General features: G+C 37.0%; 1 protein-coding gene and 1 long non-coding RNA gene across 3 annotated transcripts in view; one reads left to right on the forward strand and one right to left on the reverse strand.

Moving 5' to 3' along the window:
- Positions 1 to 85: 85 nt before the first annotated feature.
- On the reverse strand, positions 86 to 7,507 carry LOC111817032. The gene is made up of 3 exons (XR_002821318.1): positions 7,447 to 7,507; positions 1,627 to 1,702; positions 86 to 311 (listed from the first exon to the last, which is right to left on the reverse strand). It is a non-coding gene; the product is annotated as an uncharacterized LOC111817032 (long non-coding RNA).
- Cnot2 (CCR4-NOT transcription complex subunit 2) overlaps positions 7,474 to 18,766 on the forward strand; it is a 103,554-nt gene continuing 92,261 nt past the window's right edge. Inside the window, exon 1 of one of the 2 annotated variants that reach the window (XM_004632162.3) lies at positions 7,474 to 7,618. Coding sequence is in view for 1 of the 2 variants with exons in the window: in XM_004632161.3 (XP_004632218.1) it covers positions 7,614 to 7,618 (5 nt within the window). In the remaining variant the exon portion in view is untranslated. The remainder of the gene's footprint in view (positions 7,619 to 18,766) is intronic. The other variant, XM_004632161.3, reaches the window with a different exon arrangement.

The raw sequence follows: 18,766 nt of genomic DNA on the forward strand, positions 1-18,766 counted from the left end.
CTCATAATAACATTGCTGCCCATTTTATTGAAATTATTTGTGCAATGTTTTAAATTGAGTATTCTCTATCGAAAAAAAAAATACTGCTATGAGTAATTTCAAAGATGACGAGTAGTAACAGAAATTCACCACATGGGCATGGATATTTGAGAGGGAAGTATGTCATACAAGTCTAACATGTTCTAACCAGCAGCACATGCACGACTGTCCAACTGACTGGCTGTACCACCTGATGGTACAAGCATGAAACTGGCATGTCCTTTCTCCCATGCTGCTTCCATCAGCTGCTCACAAGTATCCTTGGAATCATCCTATGTAAAAAGGGATAAACATAGTTTCGAGTTCTATAAATCACTATTTATTTATTTACAAAATCTATAGAAATCCTACATGGCCTGTCCCCAGATGTAATGTAGGGTCAGAATCAAATTCGGGAACACCTAATTAGTGTAGTATAATACATGGGATATAATCCCAAACATCTGTTGTCAGAAGTTTGTTAGGCAGTGTGTTAAGAATAGAGAAAAACAAAATGCAGTGTCTGGCACATAACTAAAACTCACACTTGAATGACAAATGATGAATACTGAATTAGATCAGAACTTTGTATTAAGGTGAGGAAGCATTTTTCTATTCTTAAATCTCATTGTATTACTAACTTTTACATTCACATTTGGAATACAATTTAAAAAGCCAGAGAAAATATATAAATTCAGGAAAAGTCTGATGGGTATGTCCTATAATGTCCCTGTACTTATCATTGAGATTTCACAAAAGGTTGAGGTTAAGTTTTAATAAGGATCCTCAAGCAATACACAGTGCTTTTAAGTTAACTTCAACCTACATATGGAAGGCCCCATCAAGTGATCTTAAAAATATAAACAATTGAACATGGCCCATTCTCCAAAAAAGGATCACACACTCACCGAGTTTTACAATAGTGAATGCTTTCATTAAAGTGTATTATGTCTGGGCTTTAATTTTTTTTTTTTTTTTAGATATTACACTTTCATGATTTTGTGCATTTTCTAAAAATATGTATAGAAGCTATGCCTGTGGCCTGTATTTTTGTTCATTCCACTGAATTTGTTACAGACTGGGAAAGTAAGCTAAAAGCTTTATTTTTAATGATTTTAAGAGTTGAATGCTAGTATCCTTAACCTGTTGCTGACTTTTCTTAAACCCTAGCAATTTATGGGGTCTTGGTAACTTGGTGAAACAGTTGGCTCCTCGTATAGACTTATGATCATTACAATTTTGCTTAAATGAAACTTTTATCGCCTGTGTCCTCTGTGCATTTTCAATATAGGTTTTGATAACTAATGTTTACCTAAATAGGGAGTTCCTTTTTGAAACAAATTGTTCCACAAGTTATAGTACTTACTTTTGATCCAAAAGCTGTTTCTGATGTGTATTAAACAAATGTGTATAATTTCTGTATCAGGCTTTGGAATTTTGCTTTCTAGCACTGTTGGAAAAATACAGAATGTTAAAGTTCCCATTTAATCCTTTCAGAACTGAATTGCCTCTATTCATTTCCCCCCTATGTTGTGATGTTTGTAAGCATGTTTGCAAGCACGCAGAACTATGTTGATTCAGAGGTACGTTAGCATTCTTTTAACTTACTTATTGTGCCATGGAGCAGGTTCTATGTTCAGTTTCTAAGGGTGTCCCCTCACTCCAAACTGTGCTGTAAGGGATACTGGCAACAGAAAACAGAATAAGTGTGTATCATAATTTTGTAAAAGTAATATGATGAACTGTTTTAGCTATGAAAAATCCATGTGAATAATTTTATACAATCAATAAAAATAAAATATAAAGCCTAAAAAGCAGTGTGAAAATCTTAAACACAAAAAACTCCTCAGAGCAATTATAAAATGAAACCTAAATTTTTCAATTTTTAATTCTTTATTGGTATAATTTCAATACACATAATGATCACATTCATCATAGGAACTTGTACCTGCACATGATAGATCTTAGGTCCCCCCTTTTCCTTCCTCACACTTCAATTCCTTTCATTCCTTATTTACAAAGCTTTGTTTCCATCTTATCTTGCTCTCATATCCCACCTCCTTCCTTTTGAACAATTTCTTCCTATTTCACAGTATGCATTACATTTTCTGTTCGTATTTTTCAGTTTCTCACACCAGAGACATATCAAATATATGGTCTCAAGGTTCACCCATTTAGTTATGTCTCAAGTTTAGTCTTTTATGTCTGAGCAGCATTTCATTGTATAAAAATAAAACCCACATCTTTTAAAGTAAAGGACTTAGCACTACATATCTTTCATAATCATTATTTCATTTCATTTATACTGAATATATTTTTGCTTTAAGGGAAGTTCTTTGTTTTTTAAATTTTATTTTTATATTTTAATGACTTTATTGAGAAAGAAGTAGCAATGAGATAGTTTCAAAACAGGTTAGTAGTACAGTACAATAATTATTACATTACATATTGTTTTAAAATAGGTTAATATTTACCACTTTAACGATCACCACTAGTCATTAAGGGGCAGAGATAGGTCTACTGACCTACTACATGCATGAAAAAGTTAATGGTATTTTAGCACTTAACACGTTTCCCTTTTGAACAGACGTCAATTTTTCATTGTCAGGAAAAATATACTAGATGATTATGTGTTAGTTTTGAATTGAGTTACTGCTACATAGTCTTCTGATAACTTCTGGGAGGAAGCAATTTCACTATTTTTAAAATGAAAGATAACTTAATATGTTGGTATTCTGATAGAGAAAATATCTTAATCATGTATTTAAACAGTCACCTAAAATGAAGTACAGTGGACCAGCCTGGACTTCAAACTCAATTCATTCATGAGTGGGGGTTGTAATTTAAGACTTTTTTTTTCATAATTAAAAAAGGTTGTATAATGTGCATAATTTACCAGAAACATCAATAATTGTCCTAATGTAGTCACCAAAAATTTATAACACATGCCCAGATTAACAGAAACAAAAATTTCATACTGTACTCACCACTCAGGCTGACATCTTTGGCTTGCAGGAAGGGTGGATGAAAGGAAAGGTGGTTATTGCTTGGAAGGGTAAGAACAGGTATCTGGGCTCAGACTGCTGCTTACATACATAGACATACACATTTCTGGCATCACTAGTCTTTAAGGCTGCAAAAGTGGCTGGCACTCCAACTGTAATTCTGTTTGTAACCTAAGTTGTTCTTACATGAGGCTGGTCATAATAAGGATCCACTATAATTGAGAAAGCAAAGCATAAATATTTTGTTGCTACTTCTACATAATATGGGGAAATACATTATTGTATTGACTTAGAAGGTTAAAACTTAAGTGGTATTTTAATTTTGAAATGATTTGTAGATATATATCTAAAGTAATTACTTTGGCAGGACAGTCACATCAGGTGATAGGAGTGGATATGATACAAAGTGTACACAACAGTACAAAGTATTCTAATGTGATTTTTCATCCTCCTAGGATGCTAAGCACTGGCAATGGACTGGATTAGGTGTGATTTATTTAAAATCATCATGTCAATTCCTTTGCGTGGCATTCAAAAACTCCAAAACCCTAACACCCTATCCTGCACAAGTCCCATCAGTCCATTCTGATTCTAGTCAGTGGCCCTTACTCATTTCTGCATGTACTTCTGATATGTGATGTATTGTAACCTAACCTTCTAAATTTGTATGTTAAAATCGTAATCTCCATAACATGTCTGTAGGAGACAGGGCTTGTAAAGATTCAATTTATATATAAAGTTGCAGCGATGACCCCAAATCTAATGGCTAGTGTCCTCATTAGAAGTTAGGAAGCCAGGCATGGGCGCATGTACCGATCATCTTAGCGCAGAGGCAAAGGTTGGGGGATTGAAAGTGCTAGTTCAGGCCAGCGAATTAAGAGAATGTTTCAAAAACAAAGACAAGACTGAGCTTTCCTCAGTGTGAAAGCCCTGGGTTCAATACCCTGTACCACAAAAATAAACAGAAAATAAGTTAGAACATATATAGAAAACTATGTGATGATATGGGGAAAAAGTAGCCACGTTTGACTTTGAGGCTCTAAAACTGAGGAAATTTTGTACAGTACTTTGTACAGCAATCCTAGCAAGCTCTTTGGCTTTGCTTGACATTCCCTTCACTGAAACCGTCGTTTTTATTGATCCAAATTATATGCCATTCAACATGAAATCATTAGCCGCTTGGTGAAGCTGTCCCTGATACCCCAGCCTTCTCTCAACTTCCCCATTTAAACTAATAACAAATACAGCCTCAAAACATAAAACACATATTAGTAGTTTCTACCTCATAAGCAGACATTAAAGTTTTGTAAGTAAAGATAAAAACACATTTTAAATGCTCAGCATGTATTGAACTGCTATTTCTATTGCTGCTGCAACTATTTCCTAGTTATATTTTTTCTAAGTAAATTATTTGGTCTCAGGGAAAGGAGTTTGTACTTTTATCCCGTAGGTGAAAGACATCATTACAAAGATTTTACACAATGGATAAATTTCCTCAGTCTTACACAGTAGAAAGCACTGTTTGGTGATAGTGTGGAAAACTAGAGTTAAAATTTAACACGGAGAAGACTGGTGCTATGGCTTGCATCAGAATGTCCCCCTAAGGCCTCAGGTACTTAAGGTAGGGCTTGGGGAGCTGACTGGACCCCAGGGCGTGGTGCTCAGTGCGATGGACACACACATAGCTAAATGCGCTGCTGGGAAGTGAAGCCTGGTAGGAAGACAGGGGTCATTGGGTGTACCCTGGAAGGGAGAATCTCCTTCCCTCCCACCATTGCTTCCTCTCAGCTTCCTGCCACCATGCCAGGCGCTGTTTTTCCTCTGCCATGCTGCCTTGCCATGGAGCCAGGCAAACATGGATGGGAATCTCTACACCCTGTGAGCCAAGATAAACCTTTCCTCTCTTAAACTGTAGGTGTCAGATACTGCGTCCTAGTGACAAGACCAAGACAAACAGTTCTGAAAATCCTTTCAAAATTTCAGGTTGAGAATAATGATTGAAAGCTACAATTACATGAATGACTGTAGTAATGGAGCGAGAAGGATGGATCCCAGGCATCCTTTAACCTGAACAAAGCCAAAGTTCCATAAGTATATAGGAACTGGTGTTTAGTTATAGAATATAGAAAAGAAAAAAAAAATGTTTAAACCTTTTAGAAATTAGAACTATATTTTAAAAGGTTTGTATCTGACCATCATCTCAGATTTCCTCTACATCATTTTGAATGGCTAAGTGCCATCATAGCACGCACAGGTTACTTCATCTAAACAGTACATAATGCAGTAAGGATTCTTCTTGCAATCAAGATTGTTACACACATCCTCATTTCCTTATGATACAGTTTCTAAGAGGACCTGCTGGGATAAAAGCGCAGGTTCAGGCTTTTGACACAAACTGACAAACTGCACTCTAGAAACCTACTCTTATCAAGAAGCCCTGTCTCTGAACTTTGCCACTATTATCAGGAAATTATCACTTGTTAAAGTAACTCCTGAAGACTACAAAATGTGTAACAAATTTTGTCAGTCTAAATTGGACTGTTGAACTTTTATAGTATCACTGGAAGTTAAAATATTTTTGTCTATAAATTGTATACAGTCAATCGTCTCTTAAGAGTATTTTTTTTCAATCTAAGTGATTTTTCTGTGAGGTGTACCAAAAAATTTAACACATATTTCGAAACCACACAAACACATCATCATTATGGAATATTTTCAGCAGAAGAAAATAAAAACAATACTATGAATGTATTTTTTGTACTCCTACTGTACAGGTGAAAATATTTGTTTTATTTTTTCCAGCAAAAACCCAAATATTCGCAAATCAGATGTTTTCCTAAGAGTGAATTTTTCTCATTTTACCATGTTCATACTATCTAAAATTCGTGCTTTTTAAGTAAATACAGGGATAAGACTCATCCTTTGACCTGAACAAAGCCCTACATATAAGTCTAACAGATTAAAATGGTAAATAACCTTTAATATTATATATTTGTACCCTATTTGCATCATTCCATCTTATGGCTACAAGTCACTAATCATTATACTTTTGGATTATTAGTAACTAGGCTAAAAGGCTCACTAATATATTTTTATATATACATATCTTCACGTAGTGTAAGTATTACATACACATAGAGACACAGCCGATCTTTAAACATACTTTCCACCAGAGGTTAATATGAAGGGAAGAGAAAGCAGAAAAGCAGGAAGAAAGACGTTGTTGAGGGAAGGGGAGGCAGAGAGGGAGAAAAAATCATGTTTTATTACCCTGTGAACTTCCCCAACATAAAACACAGTACAAGAAAATGTTTAAGGAATAAGCAGTGAAAAATGGTGTAATACATTTCCTACTGGCCACATCAGCACCATTTGGAGTTTAATACATTTATACTTCTGCTAATAGGTCAAAAGTACCTTGGATTCAAAAAAGTGACAAATCTTTTATTATAGAGCAAGCTCATCGCACTTATTGCTTCTTGCTTTTGGCTTTTAGTGTTAAGTTTAAATTGGATTATGACTTTTCGTGGAAGAAAACGATTTTTATAAAAAGGAAACGAAGTAAAACAAGTTTTATTTACTTTAAGTCAACCGCCCTTTACATGAATAAATTGTTATCAATGAAACAGTTAATAGTCTCCACGTTATGCAACTACACAATTCCAAAACACATACTCAAGAGAACTTGTTAGCCAAAATGCCTAGTATGACTAAAAACGTGAAGTTTACAGACACACACAAAAGATTTCTGCAGAGAACACAGTTGTTTCACTTTCGTGACAGCTGCTTTCGCGGGCAGCAGGGACTCGGCTCCTCCAGGCTTCTCAAGCCATCCGGTTTCCAACGCTCCCGCGAGCGGGCCGGGTGGGAGCCCGCCCAGGCGCCCCAGGTAACTCGGCCGCCGCCGCGCGAGAAGCCCGCGCTCCCCTCGCGCTTCCTACCACCAGGTTAAAGCAAATAAACACAGCGCGGAGCGGCGCCGATGGTTTCGGCGGAGGGGACTCACTTCTCGGGCGGCGAGGGCGACGCGCGGCGGGTCTCGGGCGCGGACACGGCCCCGGCGGCGGCAGGCGCTGCGGGAGGAAGAGACGCTGGCCAGGCGCTCCAGGTGGGACCCGCCGGGCCGCTCCGCGCGGAAGTGGGGGCGGGGGGCCACCCAGCAAGCCCACGCGCCCGGGCCCCGGTGGGCGGACCGACGCTACCTCACCATTCCCCGCCCCCGGACCCACGGCCCCGGGCCTGCGCGAAGCCTCCGGGCCCTGGCTGCGGGCGCCCCGGGAGCGGGAGCGAGAGCGGGAGCAGGCGCGGTGGGCCGCAGGCGTCCGTGCGAAGCGGCAGGAGACGCTGCAGCCGCGGAGCGGGAGGCGGGCGCGAGCCGCGCGTCAGCCTGCGGCTCTCAGGAGCGCGCACACGGCCTACTCACCCCGGCCCCGCGTCCGCCGGACCCTCGCCGCTCCCACCTTCCGCTGCCGCCTTAAGGGAAGCTAGAGCGACGGGGGTCACGGCGGGGGTCAGAGGGTAAAGGTCTTGCTCCCAGCAGCCTCCGCGGTGGATACGTCGCCATCTTGGATCCGCGGGACAAGAAAATTCATGCGGTGAGTTTTTGGCAAATTTTCGGAAGTCTGGCAGCGGGGCGCGCGGCGGGGGCGGCGGATTCGGGGTCCCCGCAAGGCAGGGGAATGTCTCGGGGCCGGGCCGGTCGCGCCCGGGGTTCGCGGGTAGCGTCCGGGCCCACCGCTTCCCGTTGCTTTTGTCTCGGCTCCAATCGAGAAAGGGAGAGCGGAGCGGGCGGGGAGGGGGGTGGCGGCGGTGGAGGGAGGGGGTGTGTATGGGGGGTGGACGTAAAGCGTCGCTGTGCTCCGGCCGCTGCAGCCGCGGCTCCAGATCTTAGGCCCGGTCCCGTCCGCGGGCGGCCGGGCTTTCCTCCGACTCCTCTCCCGGGGGCTCCCGCCGGCGCGGAGTAACCACTGCCGCCGCGCTGCTTCCTGGGGCAGAAGACAAGGCGGTAGCGGCGGGAGCCTACGAGTCCGGGCCCACTTTAGTGTGCTGTGCCACCTTCCCAGTGGCTGCTGATCGCAGGCTCTTTGAATGTCTCCTACATGCACATCATCTGCCACTTGTGTGTTTTTGTTTTTGTTTTTGTGTTTAAGGTGGGGGACTTTGGACAGGGTAACGGGTCTCAGGATCCACCAGGCCCAGGGATAGCAAGGGTGATGCATGGTGGAGGGAGAGGGAGCGCAACTGTGATGCTCGTCTCGCTGCACCGGAGGCTGTTGTAATGTTGTAGAGACAGTCCGTTTGGTCCTGGTGGGGCGGAGGAACCCGAGACGCCTGTTTGTGAAGTTGCTACTTCCGGTGGGGCCTCTCCACCTTTTGCTCTTATATCTAACTTAAAAGTTTCACGGAAGAAATGAGTAGGATAAAAAGAGGCCCCTGTGGTTCTTAATTGAGGTACTGTTGGTTATGTCCAGGAGAAAGCTTCTAGTTCCTGCTAACTATGAACTTCGTGAAAACAAGTTGTAGTTTTCTCTTGTAAAAACATTTTTTAGGTGTTCAGCTTTTGCATTTATTGCAGACCCTGTGGGTACAGTGTTACTACCGCAAGAGTGTTACTTGCGTGCACGTTGTCGTAGGAAGGACTTAAACGTCAACTTCCTTCAAATCCTAGATATCTTTACTTCCTAACATCTGGAAAACTAAGTCATATTTTCCTAAAACTCTTCTTTAGAGAATCCAGCTCTTAATCGTCTAGCTAGTTCCTAATAATTAAACACCGTGCTGCTGCTAAGAACCCTTAGATTCTTGACAGAGTAGTAGGAAGTACTGTAATGTGTTGATTCACCAGTGAAAGCAGTGAATTTGTTCGAAGTAAACATGTTTTTTGTCATGTTTGATACCAGGAGTTTTTGCAGCTGAGGAGTCGTGTGTCTCTATTGATTTGCTTTTTAAAACAGCATAAGTGGAGGTAGTAGGGGGCGTGGGAAATAGATTTAAACATGCCCGTTTACATACCAGCTTTATGTTGTTTGGGATAACTTGGTATATTTGACAACAGTTCTTTCCCAAACATCAGTGACTACATCTCTTGCAGTTTTGGAGAACTTTATCTCAGGTTTAGAGAATTAAGAATCACAGTAGACTGAAATGGTTACATGTCTACATTCAGGGGTTTAAATTGCTACATTCAGATTCTGTTACATTGAAATGTTTCTTAATGGACCAAGATGATTAAAGTTGTATGTTCCTTCTATTCCCTTCACGTCTTTATTGACTTTGCACGCTTTCTCATTTAATTTTAAAATATTCCCCCACTTTTTCAAAGACTTGTATTCCACTGACTTCTTCGAATACTTTGTACTTAAACAGGAAATAAACTGTTTCATAGTGCTTTATCAATGTAAATAAATTAATGTAGACATTTATTAGCAGAATCCTTTCATTCTAAGTGTACAGCGTGTAGAGATATCTTTTGTACATTCTAAGTGTAGCATTATCTTATCCTAGAGAATTGCCTGTTGTTTTAACCAAACAGTAAATACAGCCTATAAAAAATTTCAGTTTCTTTAATACTTTGACATAGATTAATATGGGGCAAAAAGTCAAAATACATGTGTGAGTGATTTGTACTTTTTTCCTTTGAGAAATACCGATTGTGATAAAACTCGGAATGACGTACTGCCTTAGAAGAACTAATTTTTGTTTTCACTTTCTAATTTTGAATATTTAGTACACCTTTTGATTTTTCAGAGATGCTTATGGTTAAAATGGTTTTTGTTCAAAATTCAGGACTTTAGATTTAGGAGATTCCTTTAGAAGTTCTAGCTCGGTGGTTCTGGTTTTTAATCTCTTGGGTAGAAGAGTTACCTGATATTAAAAGTACTGGTACTTTGAAAGATTACAAAATGTTTCATACTACATGTACATCAGAAGTTTTATTTTTACCTTTTTAGTGACAGATTTGCCTCACAAGATTTTCTGATAATGTAGGAAAATAAAATAGGTACTTAATATGTGAGATTATGGAGTGTTACCAGATTAATAGTTTATGATTTATCTTAAGCTCTTTCAAAGCAATGTTAAATAATAATAGTATTATTAGTTAAAATTTTATTTGTAGAAAATTAACTCTTCACTTTGGGGGGGTGGCTGGGATTGAATTCAGGACCTTGTGCTTGCCAGACAGGCAATTGTGCCTCTGAGCTGTCTTCCTGGCCCCTCCATTCACTTTTAACAACAAATTCTTGGTAATATGCTCATTTAAATAGAAATTTGAGGACGATTTAGGCAAATAGTAATGCAGTCTTAATACTTAGGATTTTATTTCTTAATGTAGGTTGCTAGTGGATTTTGTAACACTAGTTTTTGTAAAGAGGTAAAAGAGAAGGCATTTTTAGAGGCACAGTTAATACTGTGATATTTGGGATATACAGCATTGGTAAGGGGATCTAGTGCTGTGATAGTAATCTTTCTGGTTGTTGACACAGGTGACTGTCCTTTGTTTCAAAGGATGATTTCTACCTGTGATACTTGAAGGAGTTGAGTTTCATTGTTACATGTACAATACTATATATTTTGAGTAGTGCAGTGCTAAAATTGATTTCTGTTATAGAAAATTTGCATTTGAAAAGAAGCATAAGGAGAATTAAGGTTTTTAACTCTTAAAAATTGTTTTGTATTTCGTAGCTTGGCTCTGTTGAACCATTTTTAAATTTAAATAATTATTTTCTAAATCTTGTTTGACACCTTTCGATTTCTGTTTTAAAATTTGAGTTTTATGAGAATATTGATACTCATTTATATATTATTAGACTTATTATGACTAGTACATATTACCTGGAAATAGAATATTTACTTTTTTTTTTTTCTTTGCGGTACTGGGGATTGAACTCAGGATCTTGTGCTTGCCAGGCAAGTGCTTATTGTACTGAGCTATCTCCCTGGCCTATTTACTGTTTTTTGACTTAAAGATACATATATAGCTTGGCATGCCACTTGGGGATTTCTTCATTATGCAATAATAAAATGGTTTGCATTTTTTTGGCTAAGAACTCATGGTTTATATAATACAGGAATATAAAACATATCTAGAAAGTAATTTTTTTCTTTTCTAGAAAATTAATTTTTATATGCTTAAACTGAAGAGCTAAGTCCATCTAGATAGATGTTTTGAGCATGTTTGCCACTTAACCTTCATTTTTTTCCTGTTCATATGGAGGGATGTGTCTTAATTGTTTACTTTTGTGTTGCTTGATAAAATTATCACTCAAAACTCTTTTGTAGTGTCACTATCATCATGAAACTTTTTGACTCCTGTTGCTCTTTATTCTTCAGAATTCCATTATTGAATATGTCACACTTTTGTAATTCATGTCCAGTACTACCCTCTGTCATAGCTTCTTCTGGACTGTGAGCACGCAAGGGAGCACTGTCTTCTGTTTACTTACAGTCACAGTGGCTTCTTACTGCATAGTAGCTTCTCAGGAAGTATGCCTTAAACAGAGCTATTGCTTGTCATTTGGCAGTCAGTGTATTTGCTTCCCAATTCACAGGTCAGAAGCAACAAATCCAAAACTGTGGGGAGAGGGTGTTCTGAATTCTTTTATTTTCTGAATCCTTTTTTATAGTTTTGTTTCTTAATTACCTATGAGAAAGTAGGTAATTAGCTTCTTAGCTGTGTAGAATTAGTATGGAACCAATGGAAGAATATTAGTAATAGAGCGATTAATACCCTGTGTTGCTTTTGGCAGCGTTTAGATCTGTATTTCTTACAGTGTCAGTAATTGAAGGAGATATTTTGTATTTGTATTTAAAAGGTAATAGCATGTCTTCTACTACTTAACCATGAGCCTGTATTATTGTAGGTTTGGGGTTTTTAAGTTAAGAGTCTAGTTCCCCCCTCCTCACGCCTATAACCCTTTCCCTCTGGCTGCCTGGTCCAGAGTAGAAATTTTCTAGTTTTAATAATATTGTAATTATGGAAATTAGTTAAAGTGGTTTAATGAAGCTTTCATCACAGGCCCAGAATCCAAAAAGCTCTAAAGCTGATCTTTCTTTCTTCCTATTTTTTTTGGTAAACAATGTGGCAAATTTCAACAGGAATTATCCCTTTAACCAAATTTTTATTGTTAGTCCTCTTACTCTAATTTCCAACATTTTGATACAGAAGTAAGTTTTGACTGCAAGTGCACTTAGATCACTGGAGGGGAGATGTAATGTTATCATTCTGAAATCCAGAAGAATTATAATTTGGACAAATACCTGGCCTTTAACTTTAAGGGTTTGGATAAATGAGACAACTTTTTATCTATTTCAAAGATGTAGAAATCAGGACAGTGTTAATGACAACTAGAATGGCATTTGTAGAGATGCTAATATGGAATTATAGTTTTAGAAATCTTGTCATGTATTTTTCTTGCCTGTATGTTTCCCATGACTAAGACCTATTAGGTAGAGATACAGTGTATTTTAAAGAGAATTTAATCCAGAAGTCAGGATGATAATCTTTCTTTTACTGAGTGGAAATGCCTTAAGTGAAAGTAGATCTCCACTTAGTGAATTAAGGATGGTAAAATAAAAGTATATACTGGCAGTTTCACTAACAATGAGTAGATTTTTTTTGTTGTTCAAACATTGACACACCATTTTTCCATTTGTACTTAGATGTAGAAACGTAGCTCCATTGTGAATAAGCATTTGGACAAAATGTAATAACTGATTATGTAATACAGTGTGTTTGGGAGAGAAACATTTGGCTTTGTGTCATACCTGGCAGGAATGTGCTTTTGTGTTACTTTTTGCACTGTAAATCATAATGCTTTGACTTCATAAAGATTTAGTGTTTAATTTTTTGTTTTACTTCATAGACCAGCAAAATAATAATAATCATTGTTTTACCATCTCAACCCAAAAACCTGATTCCTTTGACTTTGTTGCTTAAAATTTTAAAAATGCTTTACAGCTTGCAAAACACTTTCACATACGTTTTTCAATTTTATGTGGTTGGTGTTTTGATGTTAACTTTTAACATTTTAAAAGAACAATTAGGCTCTTTTGATCAGTTTAAAAATTAAAAGTTGAGAATTAGGAAGGTCATTTTCATCTTCAGACCGGACTCAAAGTCTAATACATTTATTTTAGTACACCATAGACAAAATTACAGTTCAGTATATTTAAGTAGGTGTAAGTGAATGATATGTTTTTGTTATCTAATTTTCTTGATGATTCAGTATATTTAATTAAATTGATAGAGAAGAGTGAAAGAGAGGTAGGAAATTTTTTCAGTTTTGACAATATGTTTTTAAAAGTCATACATTGAAAAATAAAAACTTCTAGTACTGCGTTAAAATAAAATAGGTACCATATACTGATACCACATTTCACATCTCACTGCAGTTACTCTGAGATCACATGCTGAGCAGGTACTCCCTGAGCATTGCTATGATTTAGTAGTACACAAAGTAATGCTTTAGGGATGTGGTTTTAGGATTTTGTACGTCTGGCATGAGATTAGAAAAAAAATAGTTATAACTTTCCTAATCTCTACACACTTAGAAATTATAGGTCTACTTTTAAACATGTCAGCCTACACTTTGATGTCTACAGCAAAACCAGTTAACCCAAAGCATGAGTTACCAGTTTCCATAGTGTTTTTAAATTTGATATATAATGCATTTGTGTGTGTGTGTGTGTGTGTGTGTGTGTGTCACACTTAATAAAATAAATGTATACAGTATATGTAAACAATTGTAATTAGGTCCTTTAGTGGTTTTGTGAAGCACAAATTCCTAAAACACTTAAGGAATTTCAGAGCACTAGTCGAACTATGGATCTCTGAAGTTAACTTCTAAGCCTTAAATTCTATACTTTTGAAGAACTAAGGGCTAGGGAGATAGTGGTTTGAGAGCCTACCTGGCAAGCACAAGGTCCTGAGTTTGATCCCTTGTACTAAAAAAAAAAAAAAAAAAAAAAAAAATGAAGACCAGTGTACAGAAGATGCAAAATTTTGTAGGATTTTGAGTAGTATTTGGATATGAATTGTTGTAGTTTAGATTTTAAGTTCTGGTGGTGTTACATTCTAGATGTTTTCAACTAACTCATTTAGTAATTTTTTTCCAAACTCAGGACCTTGCACTTGCCAGGTAGGCACTGTGCCACTGAGCTATATCCCCACCCAAATCATTTAGTAATGTGTATGTTTGTTCTCTGTTAGACATTGTTACAGATATGGGACTAGGATAGTGATCAAGTTTCCATCTTCATCAAACTAATATTCTGGACAAGGAGATAGATAATAAACAAATGTAATTTCACACTATTATAAGTTAGGAAAAAATTAAAGGGAAGAGATTATTTTTAATAGGGTATTGAGAGATGACCACTGTGGTGGTGTCATTTGAGCAGAAACTGAAAAAGAAAACCGTGCAGATAACTGGATGAACGGTTTTCCAGGCCAACTAAAAGGCCTTGAGCTAGGATCAAATCTTGCATGTTTGAAGATAAGAAACTTCGTAAAATTTATTACTTTCTACAAAAGTGGAGAGCACAACTAACAGGGAGAAGTGATTAAGACCATAATCTTTGTCATTAACTGCTGATAGTATTATAGATCCTGTAGTATTTGGTACATTTTATATGGAGGAAAGATTTATTTTTCATTAGGAGATAAGAAAATGTTTTCTAGATCTGATGTAATTAGGGGTCTGTATTAGTGGAAAATTGTTTGGGAGAGCAGATTTTAAAAACATTTCTCAATTTTTTGTATCCTTAAAATAATAACTTGTAAATATTTACAGTTCTGGGAGACTTGTCTACTAGGGCAACCTTATTTGAAGGAATTAATTTCAGAGAGCTGATACTTGAACTGGGTATAGAGGGTATTTGGAATTCACTTTCAAGCAAGAGGATAGGAATCAGCATTGTATTTTGGAGAATGTGCTGGATTTGTAGAATAAATATGCAAAGCTCCTTATGGATCTTAGGGAAGTTGGTTGAAAGAATGAAGTAGCCACAATGTAAGAAACCTTTCTTTTACACTGGCTTTTTGGACCCATTGACCTTTTTTTTTTTTTTTTCTTTTCTGTATTTTAGGGAAGGGTGTACAGGATGGTCAGGGTGTCACTACTAGATCGTACTCATAGTGATTCTCCTGTTTACAGCCTCCCAAGAGCTGGGATTATAGGCAAGCACCACCATGCCCAGTCTCAGTTTCTGTCTCAGTGTGCCCCAGGGGCAAGGCTGGCACGTTAGGCTTCGGGATCGAACCCCTACCCCTGTGCCTCTTGCAGGCGCTTTAATCTGCTGAGCTATTTGGCTGGCCCTGACTTTTTTTTAAACAGAGTGATGATCATGTTTGTGCTTTGAGGGAGGTTTTAGATTCTGTAGTTGTTTTACAAATGAAATTATTATACAGGCTTAATAATGTACTAAGCTTCTCAAAGTTTGGAAGGATTGATTTTTTTTTTTTTTTGTCTCCATTAGATGAATTAAACATTTTGTATTCATAGTGGGATTTTTATGAAGAGCTAACTTTTATTTAAACTGTGGTTTGCATCTTCTGGAAAGCTTGTTTGTGATAGTGCTAGAATTATATAAATTTTGGAGCAGGTAAAATATGAATTTTATATTTTGGTGTAATTTGTACACATGAGATTTAACATTACTTGGATAAATTAGGCCAGCACCAACATAATTAGTGATAAAATCAGTCACAGGAGCTGGCATGTTTACTTTCTGATACTTAGGTTATACTTGTTGTGTGCTGTGTTACTCAGTTTTGTATATAAGTTTCACATTGGTTTTTAGATTGCCAGTGTGTTAATTCTGTCATGCAAAAGCAAACTATAGTGAATATGTTTAAATAAAAAAAATTTTTCTATGAATGTAGTTAGAACAAATCAGTTGGTAGGACTCCTTAATAGCATATCATTATAGAAAAGCTAATGTGTCTACCATAGTGATTTGGATGTCTACTTAGTTCACTGTTCAGTGAATAAAATGGAACTGGTGACGGTAACATTTTCTGTTAAAGAGTTATATTGTGCTGAAAATTTACATGATTTTGGTAGACTCCAGAGCTAACCAGCCAGAATTGACATTGTTAGACTTGTGCATTTTAATTATCTGTGTGACTTATTTTCCCTAAATTTCAATTTTCTCATTTGAAAAATATGGATCAATAGCAATGCTTACCTCATAGAATTGGCTTAAGGACTTAGACTTTTTGGGGGTTTTTGTTTTGGGAGTGGAGTTTTTTACATTGAAGATCAGCTTCTGAGGTGTACTAGAACTAGCTACAGTTTATTTGAGTACACTATACCCTTGTATCAGATTTGCAGAAGAGCACAACCTTGCTCTTAGAGTCTAGACATGTGTTTCTTACTAGGAATTTTGTTTAGATGACTTTCTGTGGTGTACTATATTTGCAGTAACATAAATTAGCGTTGCTCTATGTGCAGCATAGTGCAGAGCAATAAAGATATTTAATAATTTTTTTTGTTAAATGAGATGAACCTAATGGATTGGGGTGAAATAAATGCCTGTCATTTGCAGTCTGAATACTGTGGACTTACTTGTAGTTTTCTTTTCTTTGCCTCAGTTTTCTTTAAAAATGGATAAAACATTTTCTCTGAGGTATATTTTATGAATTAAATAAGAGCCTGTAAAACTTCAGATAGTAGACTATGAACAGTGTTGGTTGAAACCCCATTTTCTTTATGCTGAGCAAGTATTTCCAGAATTCTGAAAGTTGAGAGGAAATATTTAACAGGACCTGACATTTCTCTTTGAAAGTGGAGAAAATCGGGTCATTTGTTTATCTTTGAATATAGAGTTATCCTTAATGGAGAAATAATATATTACTTTGGAAAGCTTCCACACTTGGAGTCAAAGAATGGATTCTAGCCTGGGCTTTATGAATTTATTATCTATGTACTTGAGCAAATCAATTAGTACTGAAGGGACTTAGTTTTTTAAATAATTCATGCCTCCCAGTGTTACTGATAATAGTTGAGATAATGAAAGCAAAAGTGTTTGGTTAACTGTAAGCATGTTGAAAGCATTGCAGTACTGATACCTGATTATTAGTGCTTGTAATGAAACAGGAAGCTTTTTTCTAAGATGTATGATTGATACATTCATTTTTCCTGTTATGCTGCTATGTGCCTGTTTTTGCCTTTTACACATTTTTATTAAATATGTGGGCATGTCATGTTTGTTTTGGGGTGGAATTAGCCCTTGAACCCAGGGCCTTCACATTGAGCTCTGTCACGAACTCTTACTTGATTTTTAATTTTGCAACAGGTTCTTTCCAACTCACTCATTTGCCTGGGTTAGGCTGGAACATGTGATCCTCCTGCTTCAGTTGCCCAGAGTGTTGGTTCACAGATGTGTGCATGTCTGGCAATGCTTATTAGGTTTTTGGGAGAGGGGTGCTCAGAGATTATTGAAGTGAGCAAAAGTCATTGTATTCATTATAATACAGTAGTTGGATATTTTTCATACAGAAATCTTAATTCAGTACTTCCTCTTTGTAAGTATATAGCAGGAAATCTGTCTCATCTTTGTTTTTTGTTCACAGAGGATGAAGATCATGACTAGTCTTTGATTTAATCTAATTTTTGTAGCTGTACTTTTTCTGTGTTGTTAGCTAAGCATATTTTTTGTAAATATCATACTTTTATGAATTTCATTTGTAGTTTATAACTAGAGTATTGAAAATTTTAGCACAGTAGCTCAAAACTATTACATATTTTTTATATCTATAATATGGATGAATAGCTTTTTCCCTTCCTTAAATTTGTAAGAACTTTTGACTACTGAGCCTATGAGACATGAAAAATATGTACCATACAAAGAAAGCAGAGTAGTATTAAATAACAGCAGTAGCAAGGTTAGGAAAGTGAATCACAGGATAATGAATGTGGAAAATGTTGTACGGTAAAGGGGAAGAAGACACTTTTTACTATCATTCCTGTAAAATTTAGTTATTTTAGGCTCTTGTTGGTTTGGTAATTTATATTGTTATAAAAAACTGATTTCAAGAAAAGTATAGGGGCCGGGGAGATGGCTCAGTGGAATAAGCGCTTCCCTGGCAAGTGCAAGGAAGGGTCTGAGTTCAATCCCCGGTTCCGCCAAAAAACAAAATAAAATTAAAAAAATAAATAAAACCTCACTATTAAAAAAAAAGAAAAAGAAAAGTATATTTACTACTAAAAACCCAAAATTCTAGAAATTTGAATTTTCCTATCTCATCCTTAGGTTGCTTCGTTTTTTTCATATTAACTAAGCAAATAATTTTTATAAAACATTTGTTACGTGAAACTTAGTAAACTTGAAGCCTGCAGGTCTTGATCCAGATACTACCCCTTGAAATTTTGGTAGTTTTCATAATGATTGTGCTCAGTCATCACATATTTAGTTATATTCATTTTGGTTTTTATTGTAACAGATAATTTAGCACATTTTAGAAAAGTTTTCAGTATCAAAGGCTTTTTTGATTAACTGTTAGAAAATTACTAGCAGTAACTAAAGAATTCCTTCTTCAGAAGAGTCTACATCTCCATATGCTTATCTCTCAGCTGTAATGATATTTCAGAAATGATTTATTTCTGGTATATCAGTTGGCTCAGACAAATAACAGTTTATGTAAGACTGGACATGGTGGTGTGTGCCTGTAATCCCAGCGCCTGGGAGGCTGAAGACAAGGAGGATCACTGTGAGGACAATCCACGTAGTGAGACCCTGTA

The sequence above is a fragment of the Octodon degus genome, unplaced genomic scaffold (genome assembly GCF_000260255.1).
Source record: "Octodon degus isolate 3935 unplaced genomic scaffold, OctDeg1.0 scaffold00047, whole genome shotgun sequence".
Taxonomy (NCBI): Eukaryota; Metazoa; Chordata; class Mammalia; order Rodentia; family Octodontidae; genus Octodon; species Octodon degus.